Source organism: Lygodium microphyllum, chromosome 18, assembly GCF_053477565.2.
Source record: "Lygodium microphyllum isolate KBCC chromosome 18, Lygodium_microphyllum_v1.1.10, whole genome shotgun sequence".
NCBI classification, from domain to species: Eukaryota; Viridiplantae; Streptophyta; class Polypodiopsida; order Schizaeales; family Lygodiaceae; genus Lygodium; species Lygodium microphyllum.
Genome location: NC_141152.1, coordinates 104,781,997 through 104,803,065, shown reverse-complemented (window position 1 = coordinate 104,803,065; position 21,069 = coordinate 104,781,997). Strand labels below are relative to the sequence as shown.

The 21,069-nt window shown below is 42.1% G+C and overlaps 1 protein-coding gene across 5 annotated transcripts in view; it reads right to left on the bottom strand.

Annotated features, from left to right (window-relative positions):
* The window catches only part of LOC148021222 (Cyclophilin-like peptidyl-prolyl cis-trans isomerase family protein), a 113,283-nt gene that overhangs the window by 64,177 nt on the left and 28,037 nt on the right, over positions 1–21,069 (bottom strand). For 3 of the 5 annotated variants that reach the window (XM_087699051.1, XM_087699052.1, XM_087699053.1), the window contains one exon: positions 20,925–20,981. In XM_087699051.1, coding sequence (XP_087555177.1) covers positions 20,925–20,981 — 57 coding nt within the window. Of the gene's footprint in view, positions 1–2,069; positions 11,585–20,924; positions 20,982–21,069 lie in introns of those variants that run through there. The other 2 variants (XM_087699050.1, XM_087699049.1) reach the window with 1 other exon arrangement.

Sequence of the window (21,069 nt, the reverse complement as noted above, 5' to 3'; positions counted from 1 at the left end):
CATGAGACTCGTGATAAGTAAACTAAATCAAAAATCATGATCATGATCTAAGGCTGCTTTAGCTACTCCTAAAGTGCCAGCCTCATCATCATGCCCATGAATTGCTGCATCTCCCTCAACATCACCATGTGTCTCTTCTTCTTGCTGCATCTCCCACTCTATAAATGGATCGGGCTTTGTTGTCATATTGTTACATAACATCCTCAAATTAGCACTAACGAATACTAGATCATTTGCCCTCTTCACACCAAAACGGTTCCTCTTCTTTAAAGCAATGTGAGCATATGTACTCCACAATTGCTCCAAACAAGAGGAGCTAACTGACTGACTCAAAATACAGACTGCTAGTTGTTGCAACTTAGGACCATCCGAACCATAGTCCTCCCACCACAAAGCTGCCCCAATCTTACAACGATCCTCCTGTGCATCCCCACAACCAAAAGAACCCCGAAAGGTCCTATAACATGAAAGTTGATCTCTGATCTTTCGTCTAGTGCCATGATCAAGCACTAGACAAGACAATATAAGTCTCCATGCATCCATAACCTTAGTGTCATTCTCCTGACCCTTGTCCTGGAACTCAGGATCCACAACAAATGCAGCTGCATACATGGGTGAGCTATAGGAGTTCCACCTCGTCACAACTAAATGGCGTATCTCCTCATACGCCTCATCATTTGGTGCCAACTCCTGCAACTTTTCATTTAACCTATCCATAGCCTCATATATCTTGCATAGCATCCATAACCCTCAATAAATGTACAATAGGTGATACCATAGCATCTATCCGCTTTACATCATCCCAAAAAGTGGAGTTATTTGCTTTCTCCAAGCATAAGATACCTGTAGGAGTATCTGCCAATGTTGATGAGGTAAACTCATCACTAAGAAATAATTGCCTCAAGGCACCACTACATTCTCTTAACCTGCCTAGCATCAAGAAGTTAAAGGCAAATCTGGTATCAGAGTATTTTAAAAGTGTCTTCTTCGACCGCAAAGAGAAGTGATGGTGAAGAAACTGGTGATTCAAAACAAAGCTAACCATTTGAGCTCCTTGCTCTATGACAGGTGCAATCCATGGCAGGTTACCAATATCTTTTAGTAGGTTGTTCAAGCAATGAGCCATACAATATGAAACTGTGATATGCGGATAATATCCCTGGATAATAGCACCTGCTGCACTATTTGCGGGCTCTCCATCTGCAACAAATCCCACAACATGCTCTGGGCCAATAAGCTCAACACCTGTAACCCACTTTGCTACAAGTACATCTGCTGACTTTTCTGTCCCTGATGCATCATGTGAAGATATGAAATACATTTCCCCACGAGAATAAGCAACCATACCATGAATGGATTGCTTGTGTGTATCACTCCAACCATCAGCAATCAAGGAAACTCCAATTTTAGCCCACGTGCTCTTTCTAGTCACTATTGCTTGCTCAACAAGGCGTTTTTTCTTGTCAAGCAAAGTGGTAGGTAAGGTATCTGCTGATGATGGAGGTACATGCGAAGGGCCATACTCACCAATCTTCTTGCACATCAATTTAAAATACTCTGACCTGGCTGCATGAAATTGAATGTGGTCATGATAAAAAAAGCATGCCACTGATGTATCCACCTCTTCCTTCTTCTTAGGATCCCAACTAGTATCAAGTGTGCTCTGTCTACGTTCAACATGTGGCATTGTTGATGCCATGGCCGATGCAATGCCTTTAGTAGGTGTGGAAATAGCACTTCCTGATATTGACCCTGCTCTAGATACATCTGATGGGAATAGTGTCACAAAAGTTGCAGGGTCAACTATAACACGTCGTGGTCTAGATGCAAGATAAGCTCGTTGACCTACTACACGGTCACGAAGCTCCCTTTGCTTCTCCAAGGTTACATTTAGACAAAACCGTACCTCTGAATTTGGCTCATGTAGGAGATGAGCTCGGACCTGATTATGCATAAATATTAAAATGGAACAAGTGGCAATTGGTATTCTATATTCTAATATTTAAGTAACTTTGAAAAATTAAAATCAATAAAAATTCGAAATACAAATACTCGGCTCAATGAATTACCTTGTTTGCTCCACTAGTTCGCTTGTATAGACAAAGCTTGCAAGTCCATGGTCAGATCCTCCACCACTCAATGGGCGGTCAACATTTACTTCTTCCCACCATGACCAATCATCGGACCTTCTTCCTTGACCACCAACCCGACGAGCGAAGCGGCAAGATGAAGCCATTTCAGGCTGAAAATTGAAGGCTCAAGAGTCAAGAGAAGGAAAAATTGAATACTGAAAATTGAAGGCTCGAGAGAAGAGAGAAGGCTCAAGAGTCAAGACTCACTCAAGAGTCGAGAGAAAAGGAAAAAAGAGAGAAGGGAGAAGAATAAGAAAAGAGGAGAACTTGGAACTTGGAGAAGAAGGAAGACTCAAGAGAAGAGGAGAAGAAGGAAGAGAAGAGAGAAGATTCAAGGAAGAAGGAAGAAGAGACGGGAGAAGTGAAGAGAAGTTAGAAGGAAGAAGAGAAGGAAGAGAAGGAAGAGAAGGAAGAGAAAGAAGAAGAAGTAAGAGAAGGAAGAGGTTGGAGATGAGAGGAGACGGGGTTGGAGATGAGAGGAGACGGGGGATGGCCGCTAGGCCTTGGCGGCTGGGATTGGCAAAGGCTGCAACGCAGCACGGAAGGGGGGGCGCAGGCGATCTGGAGCCGGAGCAGGACGCAATTGCATATTATCCAAGCGGCATCAGCGGGCGGCCAGCCGCAAGTAAGTGGTGCCACGTTGCGTTCCCTATCCCGTTTCAGACAGGAAACGCAGCAGGGAAAGCATTCCCTGTCTGAACGGGACAAGGAACGTTCCACCAATTCAAAACGCAGTCCACGACGGATTCGTGCTGGAGATGGCGATTCCACATGCCGGGGGGCCGTTCCGGCCGTTTTCTATCACTATGAACAAATGCCTTCTACTTTCCAAAGCAGATGCACAACTCATTTATGCCTTTGAGGTATCTCATAATACATTTCACTACATCCCAATGCTTCTTGCCAAGGGTTGGCATATATCTGCTAACCACTCCCACTTCAAAGGCAATATCAGGACGTGTAGCAACCATAGCATACATCAAACTGCCAACAGCTGAAGCATATGGTATCTTGGTCATTTTAGCCTTCTCATCATCAGATGTAGGGTTGTTCTCTGCACTAAGTTTCACATATGGAGACAATGGAACCCCAATTGTTTTCTCCCCCTCCACATTGAAACGCTGCAAAACTTTGGAGATATACTCCTGCAGAGATAGATAGAGTAAGCCGTTCAATCTATCTCTAAGTATTCGCATGCCAAGAATGTGATTTACATCACCAAGATCCTTCATGTCAAAGCTGCCATGAAGACTTTGCTTCAATGAATCCAAGGCACGAGTATCCCTGCCAACAATCACCATGTCATCAGCATACAAAACCAAGATAATCAAGCTGCTATCTGCGGCCTTCTTGGTGTACAAGCAATGATCCACTTGACTTCTATGAAATCCTTGGGACTGCATGAATGTATCAAACTTATGATACCATTCTCTTGGTGCTTGTTTCAGCCCATACAAACTCCTTTTGAGTTTATATACCATTTTTTCTTTCCCTTGTTCAACAAACCCTTCAAGCTGCTGCATATATATGTCTTCATGCAGATCACCATGTAAAAACACAGTCTTTACATCCATCTGTATGAGCTCCATATCCTCAACTGCAACCAAGCCCAAAATGGTTCTCAATATAGTCATCTTAACTACAGGAGAGAAAATCTCATCAAAGTCAATTCCATGCTCCTGCTTGTATCCCTTTGCAACCAATCTGGCTTTGTACTTTGGTGAGGAACCAAAAGTGATCTTCATCTTGTAAACCCATTTACATGGAAGGGTTTTCTGCCCTTTAGGCAAATGCACCAAGTCCCAAGTGCCATTTTCTTCAAGAGATTCCATCTCTGATAACATGGCTTTATACCATTTCTTACTGTCCTGTCTGTCCATTGCTTCCTTGAAGCAAGACGATTCACCACAGTCTATCATCATGACATAATCAGCCACATTAATTGCACCAAGAACAAACCTGTCAAGTTGTCTAGTAGCCCTAGATGATCCTCTAACCCAATGGTCATTGTTTGCTGGTTGTTCCTGCAGATTTCCATTTTCAGCATGCTGTCCTGGCATTTCAGCTTGCAAATCAGCATTAACAGCTTGCTGTCCTGGCTGTTTCGTTGGCTCAAGTTTGCTGCATTTTTCTTTACGAATGTGCACAAAATCCTCGCAGCCAAACACTTTCAAATGAGCATATGAAGGTGGCTTGCCCGACCAAGCTTCTTGGGAAACTTCCCCCCCCCCCCAAATACCTATTTGGTGATCGCTCAATCAAGTGAACAGCTGTCATAACAGCCTCTGCCCAAAAACCATGGGTAATGCAGCATGAGGCAGCATCGTACAGACCTTATCCTGTATGGTCTGATACATATGCTCTGCAACTCCATTTTGGGGCGGATTATAAGGGGCAGTGAGCTCCCTCTTTATCCCTTTGCTGTCACAAAATGCCTGAAAGGCCTTGGACATATATTCCCCATCATTATCAGAGCGAAGACACTTAAGTGTCTTATCTGTCTGATTTTCAGCCAATGCCAAGAATTTTTTAAACTTGTCAAGCACTTCATCCTTGCTACGAATAGGATAAGCCTATACTTTCCATGTAGCATCATCGACAAAGGTGACAAAATATTTCTTTCCCCCTAAAGATAATCCTGCCATTTGACATACATCCGAATGTACTAACTCTAGAGGAGAAGATTTCAAAGAAAGAAACTTTTTGTGAGACGTCTGTGCACATTTGTCATAAATACAATGATCACAATGCTCAAAATCAACATAACGAAGACAAGGCAAGTAACCCAAACGAGAAAGCACTTTCATTCCTGTTTGACTCATGTATCCCAACCAGCCATACCACAAAGAAACGCTTGGCTACTCAGTCACGGCAACAACATGGTCACACGCACTGGATACATGAAGTGGATACAAAGTATCACTCTTGCAACCTCTGGCAATAACCATAGATCCCTTACAGATCTTCTATTTTCTATCACCAAAGGTGGTATGAAAACCATCATCATCTAGCTGCCCTGTGCTAATCAAGCTCTTCTTGAGCTAAGGTACATGCCGTACATGCTGAAGTGTAAAGACAGAGCCATGCTGAAACTGTAACTGCACACTGCCAATACCTGCAATCTCACATGCATAGTTGTCCCCAAGATGAACAACACCATGTCGACTCCTTGTATAGGCGGAGAACCGCTCACGATGAGAGGTGATATGAAAGGAAGCACCTGAATCGAGAATCTAGGTATGCATGTCATCATCTGTATTTGCAAGTAAAGCATGTGCACCAAAGTGTGAAGAGACAAAGAGTATGTCACTCCCACTGTCACTGTCATGAGTGACTACATTCACCTCTTCAATTTTTACACTGCTCTTCTTAGGCTTACTGTCCTTCTTCTCTTCCTTGCTATCATCTGACTTCTTGCCTTTTTCTTTTTCTTTCTTCCATTTGTAGCAGTCACGTTTAAAGTGACCCTTCTTGCCACAATGATGGGGTTCAACATCTTTGCCACGTGATTTACTGCTTCCTTGCCATCATATTTGCCCTTTTGCTGTGATCTGCCCCTAGTATACAAAGCACTGAAAGACTTACTGGATGCATTGTTCTGTTGATTCATCTCTTCCATAAGTAGAACACTCTCTACATCAGCATACAAAAGGATTACATTAGAATTGCTCATAGCAGTCCTAAATGTATCCCAACTCTCTGGTAGAGTGCAAAGCAAGAAAGTAGCCTTAAATTCCTCATCAATCATGAACTTCAAGGCAACCAGTTAGCTGAAAATGGAGTTAAAACTCACTCAAGTGAGTAGACATCGTTGTACCCTCTTTCATACGCAAATCCATAAGCTTTTTCAGCCAATACACTTTGCTTACAGCACTCTTTTGTGCATACAGTTCTTCCAGTCTAGTCCATATAGCATATACAAAATCCAAACCTTCAATGTTGAATAGCAAGGCATCAAAAATCGATAGCTCTATGGTTGAGTGTGCAAGCTCATTTAACTCATCCCAATTGTCTTGTTCCATGTCCGCGGGCTTTGCCCCTTTGGTTTTGATCGACTTTGCCTGCTTCTTTTGCAACAGGATATTGTAGCACTGCTTTTTCCAAACTGCAAAGTTATGTGCGCCTTCAAGCTTCTTTATGTACATCAGACTATTGTTGTCATTGCTGCCAGCCATGATTTTCAGCCCCAAATGCGACCAAAAAAAAACCAACAAGTGCAGGCCCAAACTGTCACCCAAGTGACCAAGGTACACACAAGTACCAATCAGCAATAAATGACCACGCAAAAGCACAGATTTCAGATCTGTAATTAATTTTCAGAAGCACCAAACCATGTGCTACAGCATTATCCAACTGATTACAGCTGTTCCAAGGGCATATGCATCACATTACATGAGAAATCCCAAAATTTCAGCTGCAATTTCTGTTGTACATGTACCCACGGGCATAAAATTTGACACGAACGGTCAAAAGCCCCAAAATTTTGTGCTCAAAGCATCAACCACACATCTGCATTTTCTCTGTCATGCATAGAACAGTCCAATTTTGCCAAAATAGAGCAATTTCAGCAAAACCCCCAAATTTTACCAAGTGTTGATGTCTAAATTGCGTGGAATTCAACCAGCATGTACATAAAATGCCCAAATGCTACACAAATTTTGCCCAAACTGCAAAAGCCCCAAATTGCATGGGGTCCAATGTGCCTCAATGTCGAGAAATTGGGTTAATTTCAGCCCAATTTGTGCATGTGCATGAAAAGCCCCAAATGTTGGGGACAAAATGTCACAAATTCCTGCAATTTCTGAGACAAATTTGCTCGTCCTACATCAAATTCCCCAAATCTGGAAAAGCCCCAAATTTTATGGGTCCAATGTTGAGAAATTTCACTCAGATGAGCAAAATTTCAATAATTGTGGCGAAATTCCCAATTCAAATGCACACAATGTTTGCAATTTCTGACACAGATGCCTCAATTTCGCATAAATAGTACTCAGTCTGGAGAAGCCCCAAATTTCTGGCACAAATCTGAGTTTTGTGCTTATGCGCACGAACACCGGTTAGAGGGAGGGGAATTTCAAAATATTTTTTGAAGGAAAAAAAAGGTTGGATGACGGGTGTGTTGGCCCATTAGGGCTGACACTGCCCGTTTGCGCCACGCGGATCCCATGGTCAACAAGTCGTTGCAGTCCTGTTGCACAAAAACAGGTGCTCGTCAGTCGCGTGTGACGTAGACGCTAGCTAGCTCACTGCTGGTCGTCGACACAGCCATAGAGTCGCCCATCAATCGCGTGGCTCCTGTCCGTCAGCGCCGCTGGTTGTCAGCTTGAACCAGTCAACTGTCGTTTGCTCCTGTCAACTGCCTCTCCTGCACACGAGTCTGCCTGCGACTCCCCTCTACCTGTCATCTGTCAACTGCTACTCGTCAAGTCCACCTGGGACTCCTGCAACACCTTGGTTGTCTCTTGCCAGCTCTGATACCAATTTGTAGGGACCGGTTAGGCACAGAGATCGAGACAAATTGTCGTTTCATGCAGTGAGAGATGGAGAGAGTGAGAGAGACCAGAGTAGAAAGTGAGCACGTTTTTTAGGTACAATGACGAGAGAGTGTACCTTTAGGTTTTTAGATAAATATATATGTGTAAGTACAAGTGCTAAGGGTGTGTTCACACCCGAGCACATTTAAAAGGCACGAGGCCTTTATTCCCAACACACATACACTAGGGGTTGAATCTTCTACCTCTGCTCCTAGCACCTTCTTCTTCTCTACCCCATTCTCTACCTCTTTGCACCATGGTACTTCATTAGGGGAAATGCCACCCTTTAACACAGTGCCTCTTACCTTTCCACAAATGAGCACACCCATAGCACTTGGGACAACTGGGATGGCCATCCCCTTCACTATCCCCACCTTCACATCTCACATGACCACTCAGACGCAAGGGTTTCCATCCTCAACTTATAGTGCATCTTCGCACTCTCCTTGGGTTACACCTACGCAAGGACTCCCATCTTTTGCTCCACGTATTCCCATCCCACCTCCTTGGGTTACTCATGTGGCTACCATGTCCATGCCTAGTCAGCACATCCCTACCTATGGATCCACCTTATACACTACTTGCATGCTAAGTGAGCACTCCAGGGCCCATTCCCAAGTGCACTCCACTCCGCCATCTTATCCCCATTACACTTTTTCACACTACCCATCTCGAAGCACTATTACTCCTATTGTATTAGCCAAGAATGCCTTCACGGATAAGACTCATTTTAACGGGTTGAATTTCACCGCTTGGTCGAATTTCATACAGCAAGTACTTGAGTCTCAGGGTCTTTGGGACCTTGTCATTGGTCTAGAGCCTATGCCGGACCCTCGACTAGCTAACCCTAACTACATCCGTCAATGGAGAGTATGCAATGCCATAGCTGATGGAGGGATTGCTTCCTGAGTTTCACTCTCAGTTACAACACTTCCCGCTCACATCAAAGGGATTGCTTCCTAAGTTTCACTCTCAGTTACAGCACTTCTCGCTCACATCAGAGAGTTGGAGTCATCTTCTCAATTACTATGCGACCCGAGATCATACGCAGCAAATGAATCTCAACTTTGAGCTTCAAGAGTTGAGATGATGGAGGGATTGCTTCCTGAGTTTCACTCTCAGTTACAACACTTCCTGCTCACATCAGAGTGTTGGAGTCATCTTCTCGATTACTATGCAACCCGAGATCATATGCGGCACATAAATCTCAACTTTGAGCTTCAAGAGTTCTCTATTAACGAAGGGTTGATCTGAAAGTCAAGCTAGCTGAAGCCTCGATTGCCAACCTTCTACGAGTTTGAGTATCAGTTCTTACGTTACGCGAGGCTGCATGATCAAGTCCACAAGAAATCCTCATCACAGTCTTATTCAGAGAAAAGGGGGTTGGTTGCCACTTCTTCGAGAGGGAAAACCAACAATGGCAAGAACTCACAAGATGCGAAGGCAAGCCAATCAAAGGGTGACTCCTTTTCCTCAAATGAAACCAAAGAATCTAGACCTATCTGGCAACAACTTCCTAAGAAAAACCGGTTTTACACACACTGCCAAAGAGCAGGCCATGTGGACGAGGAGTGTTGCTCCAAGGCCTAAGGTCTTCCACCTAAAAAGCCTCAACAGACCGCTGCGACTGCACAGTCCAATGGAGCTATGCCTTCCGCTCCTGCTTCATCTGCTCCTTCAACACCCATTGTTGTTGTTGGATATGTGGCCCAAGCCCAGTCTTAGCAAACAGTCTCTTTCACTACCCCTGAGGGACTGGCTGATTGGTCTGCAAGTCCCGATATCCCATTGCATTTTATGCATCCATCTCACCTTTCTCTCCACCTCGTCAAGTGTTCCCTTGGCAGAGCTCTACTACTAGACGTACGCGATGGTAGACACCTTAGACTAGCATATCTCTGAGTCCTTTAGGATACCCTAGGTCAATCTAGCATCCATTTTTTGCACTCTTAGATTCGGACCCATAGGATTCATTGTCCTTAGCATTTCCATTTTTATGTCTTCCGTTGCACTTACTCACACACATGCACATTCATTGCATTGTCTTTTCAGTTGACTTTCTCTCTATTATGTTTTGCTTTGGAGCATCTTGCCACTGACCTCTATCTTTGCAAATTCTCATCTCTTTTGCAAGATCTTGTCTTTCAGTATATTGCTTTGGTCCTACCTAGGCCAGAGACGTGGGGATGCGCACCGTTCCTTTCATGGTTTCATCATCTTAGGCATGCTTACTCTTCTTCCAACATGGAGGTTTTTCCTCCCAAGACAGATCGTGCAGCATCTCTCTTGATGCTATCATGGCGGTGACTTCTATCTTGCTCTTCCAATGGGGTGCTTTATCTTCATCATCTTTTTCCATTTCTTATAGTTCTCGACACCACACGAAGACCAACATCAGGCTCCTTTTTCTTCCGCATCTACATCCAGGTTAAGAAGGCATTTCTACCCTTCTTAGTATTCTACAAGCTTCAACACTTTCTCTTGGACACCTGCTTCTTCCCCTTGTTATACCTTCCTCTTTGCATTGCATGATTTCATCATCTTTGTACTAGGGCGCTTGGGCAAGTGAACAATTTTCCCACGAGAGACACTATCCAAGTGGCACTTACTACATGAGCATTCTTCAACATGTAGCATACTTTGCATCTCATTGTGGAAACCACCACTTGAGCGGATCCTCAGTTGTTTCCACCGGAGGTTGTTGACACCACACCACCATACTCCCTCATCATATTTTCCTCCAACATCGACACCCTTGAGTCGATCGGTAGGCTTGTATTGTTTTGTGATGTGTTGAGTGTACCCTCTCTACTGTCTTCTGGGTCATTATTACTCAATCGGCCGTATCCCATCAAATTTAACCCTCACTTTTTTTAAAAAAAACAAACAAACAAAATAAGTTCAATGTAGTTTCATCCGCCTTTGTAGGGCTTGGTAGGCCACTAGGCAGTCGACATGCACCCTTTGTTCGATGCCCTATCCTCTTAGGGTGACTACTTGGACTCCCTTGGTAAGATAACCATCGCCTTTGTAGTCTTGGTAGACCACTGGGCAGCTACCATACACCCTTCGTCCAATGCCTTGGCTACTTTGGGATGGGATACCTTGAGGTAAGTAAAAATCAAAGTGGTTGGCCCAACCTTTCAGCTTCATTTTGGGCCTGAGAAGGACTATTGAGCTAAAATATCCTTTTCAGCTGATTAGTATTCTCAAACAACCCCAAAACACACCTAATTAATGAAAAATCCTAAAAAGGGAGCTGAACCAAGAGAGTTTCAATGGTTCCCCAAAAACCCTAGCTTTTGGAACACCCTTCAACATCTATAAATGATAGGCTTCTCCCATTCAGCCCATCTCATTTTTGCAGATTGCAACCATCAACACATACATACACGTGACGGTCCAACGCTTCAATTGTTGTCTCTCTCTCTCCATTAGCCCTTGCAGTACCCTGGCGCCTTTCTCCAAGCTATCATCCGCTGTCTGGAGCCCTCCTATCTGTTGCGTTTGGCCCTATTCCTCATCGCCAACACCTCCATCTTCATCTGTACCCTGCATTTGCAGCTTCTAGCTATAGGCGATAGTTGGCAGCCCTTCTCCTCTATCAACCGATCCTTCTGTTGCTACGTTTGAAGCTCTCCATTACCTGGCGGCAGCTGGCGATCATCTTCCTCCACTTGGCAGTTGCATTTACAGCCTTCTGTTGGCATGTTCATCATCGAGCATCATCTCTAGAGTTGCCTACACTCTGGTGATTAGCATTTGGTATTCTTTCTCTCTCTTCACAATTTGACTGGTAGTCACAAACTCGAGATCTGTCTCCGATGGACGTCGCACTCCAACATTGCTCTGTTCTTGAGCACATTGTACACTCTTACATTCATTTACAGTATTCATTCACTTCGGAGTTGTATTCTGTCACAACTCTATAGAAACAGAATTTGTATCCTTTTTCATTAATTTGTCTATAGAATGATTTATTAAATTTATTTCCTTTGCACTAATTAGATATAAAGAAAAGTGCATTGGAGTTGGCCACTGGTGAGTGGTCACAGGTTATGGTGGACCCACACGGTGGGTTAGAGAAAAGATAGTTTACACTTCCACCTATATGACCCGATTGGGCGCCTGTGACTAGAACTCACGCATATCAGGGTTAGACTCGCACACAGAAAGGATTGATGCCTTGAAGTGTGGGCTAGATCCACCAGAACAGATAGTTACAATCAACAAGATGGCATCAACAAGAAATGCTTGTATAATGTGCATGTGTGGGCTGAAAGCTTGAAATGCACATTTCTTTGCATAGGAAAGTCACATGAAGATTCGGATACCATTTTTGCGATGTACACGGAAAAAGCTTTCATATGATACCCATATTGGGGGGGTCCCTAAATTTTAGGAGGTCCCTAAATTTTAGGAGCCTCGAATTAGCCTAAAAATGCTAGTCCTAAAAAATAGGGATGTCATTCTAAAAATAGTAAGTTCTGTACTCTGACTGTGCTTACTAAATTTGGTTGTTTCTATTCTTGACAGTATTCAACCCAAAAAGGAAGGCCATAGAGAAGAGACAAGTGTCAAGACACTTGTCACACAAGTTTCCAAGTGTCCCACCACTTGTCACATCTCATGACATGTGGCTGGACACTTGTCTTGTGCTACTCCACTTTCCCCTTTTGTACTAGCTCTCCCCTCTCCTATAAATAAGAGCTCGTTTTTCTTCATTCAACATCATTTTTCTTTGCTGTAAACTCATGTACAACACCCACAGATAGCCAGAAACTGGCCCCATCCATCCCCATCATCATCCCCCACTTCTCCATTATCAAATTCCTCCATATTCCCTCTTCTATCACTGTTGTTTTACAAGACAGCAAGCCTGTAAATTCATTACAGCACCTCCTTCTTGAGTTCTTTCTTCCATTTTAGCTACAAGAAGCAAGCTCTATCCATGTACTGCTGATCAACGATGGAGAAAGGCTGAATTCCCCTTTTTCTTCTCTCATACTGTAAAGAAATCAGTTCTTATCATTGCATAATAGATAATGCATGTGTGTTTGTACATCTTTGCATGATCTTGTGAGAGTGAGAATTACTTCTTCTCACTCTCAGGTTGATTGTAACTGAGCTCTTCCTTAAGGGACTTGGGTTGAGCAGAAATGCATTCCTTCGGGGGGGGTTGCCCATCTTCAACCCTCAATCTTGTCTCCATTACTTTTACATTTTCATGGCTGTAATTTTGTGAGTAATTTTCATTTTCAGCTTTAAGTGTTCATTCTCTTTTATATTAAATCTCGAAAACAAGCAAATATCATAATTGTTAAGCATACTACGTTGTTCGGGGCGTTTACAGTGGTATCAGAGCTTTGGCTCGGTCCTCACCCCCAACACTGGTAGTGCTTACAACTATAAGTTTGTTTGTTTTCAGCCCTTGCATTGAGTGCTTGAGCATATTTTTTTTTCTTTAGTCTCAATGGATCAATCGAGTGCTATCCTTCAAGCCATTCAAAGTCTTAGAGAGGAGAATCAGCAAATTCGTGAGCAACTTCTCAAACTAGAAAAAGTTGAGAATCCCAAAGAATTCAAGGAAAGAAGCCCATCTACTTCAAGGAAACAAAGCCATACCAATGAAAGGAGCCAATCAAGAAGTCCAACTACTTCTAAGAGGCAGTCCCATTCTACTTCAAGAAAGAGATCGCGTCAAAGCTCATCCTCTTCTTCAAAGTCATCTGGCGCCTATTCTGATGGATCCTCTTCTAGTAATGAAGGGTCACACCCTTCTCGTGGAAGACCTCATCATCGTCAAAGGCGTCAACATTCTTTACCCTCGTCTCCATCTTCATTCCCATCAAGCACTTCATCATCTTCAACCTCAATATCCGAGCATGGACGAAGGCATAAGAAGAAGAAGAAGACTAAGTCACTATCTCAACTTGAAAAGAAGATCAAGTTCAGTATGTATGATGGTTCCCGAAATCCTGATCTTCTTCTGAAGTTTATTCGTCAATTTCAAATTTTGTATGGTCGTGACAAGTATAAAGAAAAAGAAAAGATTAAGTTTGCAGCTTTACATTTAACCGACTTAGCCCATACTTGGTGGACGGGGTTGGAATATGATCATGCTGCCCCAAAATCATGGCGGTCCTTTGTTCGCCTGATACAAAGCCAATTTCTTCCTGTTCATTTCAAAAGAGATGTAAAAATGGAATGGGATCGGCTTTGGCAAAGGAAAAATGAGTCACTTGGTGACTATACCAAGAGATTTTGGGAGCTACTTTTGAAGGTCCAACATTTCAAGAAGATCAGCAGTTCGGAAAAGCTTAGGAAGTTTCAAGTAGGTTTGCATTTTAAACTTCGTACTGCTCTTAATCATTATCATTGTTCTAGTCTCAAGGAACTCATTGACCATGCTGAAACATGGGAAATGGAGCACAATGGCAACAAATCATTCCAAAAGAATGATAAGAAGAGAGTAGCTGATAATGAGGAGTATTCAGCCCCAAATGAAGGACAAAAACAGTGGCAAAAGCAGCCACCATCAAATCAAAAGAAGATGAAGCCCTATGCACCTCCTAATGCTCCTCAATTTCGCTCCAATCTATACCCACAAGCAAAGCAATTTTCCGAAGAAGAAAAGCAACGCTTCATGAAAGAAGGGAAGTGCTTTAAATGTGGACAAACAGGCCACATAGCGAAGCAATGTCCAAACAAGGGACAAAGCAAGGTTTCTGACAACAAGCCTAAGTCACCAGTGAAAATCAATGCTATCAGTGATGTAGTTGCAAACACAACTCACACTCCAGAGACGCGCAAATTATTAAAAGCTTGGGGACAGTTGCAAGGTAAGCAAGCACTATTCTTGATAGATCTTGGGGCGAATGAAAATATTATTTCCTTGCAATTAGCTAAAGAGCTTGGATTAAAGAATGAAGAGACGGACACTCCGGCAGAAGTTCGCCAAGCTTTAAATGCTGATGAAGGTGACACAGTGAAGACTGTGATACCCTACATTGGCAAGCTCAAGTTTCAAATTCAAGGCTACAGTGACGAAGATACCTTCTGTATCGGAGACCTTGATGGTTGCGATGTGATTCTTGGCATGCCCTAGAATCATAGAGTAGATTCAACCATCTTCTCTCAGAAAAAGAAGGTAGAACTCACCAACAAAGGCAAGAAGTACGAGATCCAAGCTGGAGTTTCTGGAGACACCATACCTATGGTAAGCCATATGCAAGTCTCTAGAGCAATTAAGGATTGTGTTCAATGTTGTCTGCTTTATGTCACTGATGTAAAAGATAATATGAATGCTGAAAACCAAGAGCAACTTCAACTCTTGGAAAAGAATAAAGATTGTTTTTTGGAAGATCTTCCTTATCAGCTTCCCCCAGAAAGGCCAGAAGACCATCATATTGATATTATCCCGGGCAGTTCTCCTCCTAATATAGCATCATACCGTGTGAGCCGTCCTCAACAAGAAGAAATCAGAAAGCAAGTCAAAGACCTACTCAACCGTGGGCTAATTAGGCCAAGTAGCTCACCATTTTGTTTACCGGTTCTTCTTGTTCAAAAGAAAGATGGCACATTCAGGATGTGCATTGATTATCGAGCCCTCAACAAAATCACCGTGAAGAATCGGTTTCCTATTTCCAGAATTGACGACATTTTGGATCGTCTAGGAGGCTCAAAGGTTTTCAGCCGCATTGATCTAAAGAGTGGTTATCATCAAATTAGGGTAATACCACAAGATGTACACAAAACTGCTTTCCGCACTTCATACGGTCTTTATGAATTCTTGGTGGTTCCTTTCGGATTAACCAATGCACCAGCCACCTTTAATCGAATGATGGAGCGCATCTTTAGAGAGCATCGACAATATGTCGGTACTTTCTTTGATGATATTCTTGTCTTTAGCAAGAATGAAGAGGAGCATCATCAACACTTGAAAATTGTTCTACAATTACTACAACAAAATCAACTCTTGGTAAATGGTAAAAAGAGTGAATTTTTCATGCATAAAATAAATTACCTTGGGCATGTCATCTCTTTTGAAGGGATTCAGATGGATCCTGAAAAGATCAGGATAATCCAAGAATGGCCTCATCTTCGTGATGTACATGAGGTGCGATCGTTTCTTGGCTTATGTTCTTATTACCGCTGCTTCATCAAGCATTTTGCACATATGGCTTCTCCACTTCATGACCTTACAAAGAAGAAGATCTCTTTCCAATGGAAGGAAAAAGAGAAGGCAGCCTTCACAAGGCTGAAAACAACTCTTACTTCTGGACATGTTCTTATCATTCCAGATCTGGTAAAACCATTTGTGGTGGAAGCAGATGCTTGCGGTGATTGTATTGGTGCAGTGCTAAATCAAGAAGGCCATGCCGTAGCCTTTGAAAGCCGCCGTCTAAATGATGTGGAGAAAAGGTATGACATTTATGAAAAGGAGCTCTTAGCAGTTGTTCATGCTTTAAAGATATGGAAACATTATCTTTTAGGCAATGAATTCCTTATTAAAACCGATCATCAAAGCTTGAAGTATTTCAAGACTCAAAAGCATTTGCAGGAGAAACATGCAAGATGGGAAAATTTCTTGTCTATGTTTCATTTTCAAATTATGTACACTCCAGGGAAACAAAATGTAGTTGCTGATGCACTTTCTAGAGTGCCTCGCATTGCAACTATTACAGTGGCTCATCATGAAGATTTTCAAACGATGAAGAATACTTATGATGAAGATACTGATTTTGCAGCAGTTTGGTCAAATTTACAGCAAGGAGGTTCTCATCCAGATTATTCCATCAAAGACGGTTACCTTCTCATGAACAATCGCCTTTGTGTCACTCTTCCTGTTCGACAAAAGGTGCTTAAAGAAAGTCATGAACCCCCTTATGCAGGGCATAGAGGGAGGGCAGCCACTCTAAGTGCAATTGAGCGCTACTTTTATTGGCCAACATTACGAAAAGATACACATAACTTCATCGAGGCTTGTCTGGTATGCCAAAAATCCAAATATGATAGGCAGAAGATTCCAGGATTGTTGCAATCTCTTCCAGTGCCCAAAGATCCATGGGAATCTATCACAATGGATTTCATCTCAGGTATTCCAAGAACACCTCAAGGTCATGATATGATTTGGGTCATAATTGATAGATTCAGCAAACAATCACATTTTATTCCATGTCATAAAACATTGAAATCCGCACAAGCTGCAAGACTCTATAGAAACAGAATTTGTATCCTTTTTCATTAATTTGTCTATATAATGATTTATTAAATTTATTTCCTTTGCACTAATTAGATATAAAGAAAAGTGCATTGGAGTTGGCCACTGGTGAGTGGTCACAGGTTATGGTGGACCCACACGGTGGGTTAGAGAAAAGATAGTTCACACTTCCACCTATATGACCCGATTGGGCGCCTGTGACTAGAACTCACGCATATCAAGGTTAGACTCGCACACAGAAAGGATTGATGCCTTGAAGTGTGGGCTAGATCCACCAGAACAGATAGTTACAATCAACAAGATGGCATCAACAAGATGGAATGATCATGAAATGCTTGTATAATGTGCATGTGTGGGCTGAAAGCTTGAAATGCACATTTCTTTGCATAGGAAAGTCACATGAAGATTCGGATACCATTTTTGCGATGTACACGGAAAAAGCTTTTATATGATACCCATATTGGGAGGGTCCCTAAATTTTAGGAGGTCCCTAAATTTTAGGAGCCTCGAATTAGCCTAAAAATGCTAGTCCTAAAAAATAGGGATGTCATTCTAAAAATAGTAAGTTCTGTACTCTGACTGTGCTTACTAAATTTGGTTGTTTCTATTCTTGACAGTATTCAACCCAAAAAGGAAGGCCATAGAGAAGAGACAAGTGTCAAGACACTTGTCACACAAGTTTCCAAGTGTCCCACCACTTGTCACATCTCATGACATGTGGCTGGACACTTGTCTTGTGCTACTCCACTTTCCCCTTTTGTACTAGCTCTCCCCTCTCCTATAAATAAGAGCTCGTTTTTCTTCATTCAACATCATTTTTCTTTGCTGTAAACTCATGTACAACACCCACAGATAGCCAGAAACTGGCCCCATCCATCCCCATCATCATCCCCCACTTCTCCATTATCAAATTCCTCCATATTCCCTCTTCTATCACTATTGTTTTACAAGACAGCAAGCCTGTAAATTCATTATAGCACCTCCTTCTTGAGTTCTTTCTTCCATTTTAGCTACAAGAAGCAAGCTCTATCCATGTACTGCTGATCAACGATGGAGAAACGCTGAATTTCCCTTTTTCTTCTCTCATACTGTAAAGAAATCAGTTCTTATCATTGCATAATAGATAATGCATGTGTGTTTGTACATCTTTGCATGATCTTGTGAGAGTGAGAATTACTTCTTCTCACTCTCAGGTTGATTGTAACTGAGCTCTTCCCTAAGGGACTTGGGTTGAGCAGAAATGCATTCCTTCGAGGGGGGTTGCCCATCTTCAACCCTCAATCTTGTCTCCATTACTTTTACATTTTCATGGCTGTAATTTTGTGAGTAATTTTCATTTTCAGCTTTAAGTGTTCATTCTCTTTTATATTAAATCTCGAAAACAAGCAAATATCATAATTGTTAAGCATACTACGTTGTTCGGGGCGTTTACATATTCTCTCTCACCCTTCTTCTGCTTGTGTTTGAGTTTTGAGTTTTGCGTTTAGGGTTCGAGTTTTGTTTTTTTGTGTCTGTGTCTATCTCTCTGTGTTTCTATCGTGTTCATACACTCTGTGTTTTCTCAGTACAAACCCTAGCAATCTTCTTCACATGCTTTTCCTTTTACTATGGAACATGGCCTATGTGCTCAAATTCCTCTCAGCATGCGCTGCACTGCAATCTTACGAGAGGAGATAAATGGCAATGCGTTTCTATTCAAATTTAAGAGATTGAGATTAGGTAATTGCTAATAGGCAAGCCGTAAAATCAACATTTAAGTGAGAAATAGATTACATAACCTAGGTTGCATAACACAGTAGATTATCAAGATTCAAAACATAAAAGTCACAACCGCATTTCTTCCATAAAGAGATAGACTAAAGCTGCATCTCTTGAAGCCTACTTATATTTTAAACACATGTCTCATAGGAGCTTTACGCACCATCACTCCTTACGAGGCATGGACTGGCTCTAAGTCTTCTTTCTCCCATATGAGGATTTTTGTATCATTGGCATATCCTCATGTGTCTTCTCAAAAAAGACACAAGCTGGATGATAAGGCTATTTGTTGCATATTTATTGTATATAGTGCTAAAAGCAAAGGGTACCGATATAGATAAAAGATTCTTTGTGATGCCATACACAAAGAAAACATCGAGGAGCAAGAAAACCAAGCCATTTGCAATAATAATCAAGCTTGAACCAATGCCACATACATCATAACTGCTATTGTTCGCACATGTAATATGCTTTCTTATAGGGCTGAATGCAAAGATGTAAAGAGACAACTCTTGGAAGTGATATGCCAAGATACCCCACTATCAAAATACCACGTATCCTGTGTGTTAGCAGCATTAAATATTGAATCAACCATCGAAGAATCAAAAGTGTATGTTGGACAACCAAACAAAATTGCCTGTAGCATCACCATCAGAAGACTTGCTAGCTGATGTCTCTTGGACAACCAAACAACAGTCTTTTTTCTTTTCTTTGGTCAATTGCTTCCTACATTCATCAATATAATAACCGGACTTTTTGCAATAATGACATTTTCCCTTTTTGACTTTTTTGTATCTTGGGCAGACTTATTTGATGGTTATCCCACATCAGCCTTTTGCTGATTTTTCACATTCTACTTTACTTTCCCCTTGCCTTTGTGTACGCATTGCAACATTCTTTTGAGTTTGTTCCTCTTGTTACAAGAGGCCTTTCAATTCCACAAATGTAAGGGAATCCTGCCTCCCCACCACCCCCCGCAAGACAACCTCATTGTTACACCACCTACAAATACATTAGAGCAGCCTATTCAGGGTGATATACAGCAACAATGTATGTTTCTCAGCCTCCAAGATTTGCAATCAAAGGCTTTGAGCATGAAGTTTGTCGTCTCAAACAAACAAAGAAGATATTCATGATGAGGGAGAGATGATACACTGGGAGTACGCACCCTTTCTGGGAGATATGATGATCATCGTGAGACTGCTGGTGCACTCTAATCATCATATTGCAGCATTGAAAACAATATAAATGGTGCATTATATATTTAAGATCAGTCAATGCTGCAAAATAAGTGCATATTACTAAAAAAAAAGTCTAAAGAGTAAAGAGAGTAAAGACTCAAGAGCCATAAACGTATGAAGGCTGAAGCACATATCATGAAAGAACCAAGGTCCAAGGTCCAACGTCCAAGTAGCAAGGCCAATAGTAGATACAAATATCAAGTCAGAATTGGCTTAAAATGACCACTTGGTGGCAGGCAGGTTGGAATGTGGTGCTCCCTACAATGTTCCCTGCAATTAGAACATTCCCAGGTTGGAATGCTGTCGGAACAGGACAGGGAACATCCCACCATGTTGGAATGTGCTCCTGTTCCAGCCTGTCAGGGGATACCATCCACCATTCCAAGGCCCCATTTGCGCCGTTCCATGTCACTATGGAGCAGCAATTGAAAGCTCAAGGGTGGAGAACAAAAGCTTTGTGCTAAAAAGTTGGGCAACAGGATATGTGTCAAAGGAAGTTGATTTGGAATAAAGACGCCAAATAACATCAAATTTGCATGAGAAAGAAGGGGATTTAACCTATCCAACTAGGTGACTTTGTCAACATTTGATGGAGCCTTATTGATGTGTTTTTTTCTTTTACACCATACATAGCTTTCCCAACCTTAAATCTTAAGGGCTGACTTCCAAAGGCACATCTTTCAATCTCTGCTGTGAAAGATCTGTAGTGTCTCTCACTGTATGTATGAAAACCAACCAGTCCGGTTGAAGACCAAGCTGGTTCACTCAACAGTAGGTTTGTACTGCTGCCTGCAGATACAGAATGAGAGGAAAATGTGCTGTTACAACCAAAAACTGACTGGCAGTAATGTACCTATATTGCCAACAAAGGTAGAGAATGATATAAAAAACTCTGCTAGCCCCTCCCCTTCCCCCCCGAAATAAAACACCATCACCACCCTTTTTATTAAAAATATCATATTAGTGTGTGGAAAAACACACACATGCAGTATACACACGTACGCACAAGTTTTAATGCACAAGGAAAAGTCCATACCCCAAAAACAACATGCTTGTTATCCAGCCAATCGCATTTTCCACATGTAATGAAGAACTGCATCATGTTTATACACAAAGTATAAGTACTTGCACATGATGATAATGCACAAAGATATTGCAGCAGGGAGGAAATATTAACTCAC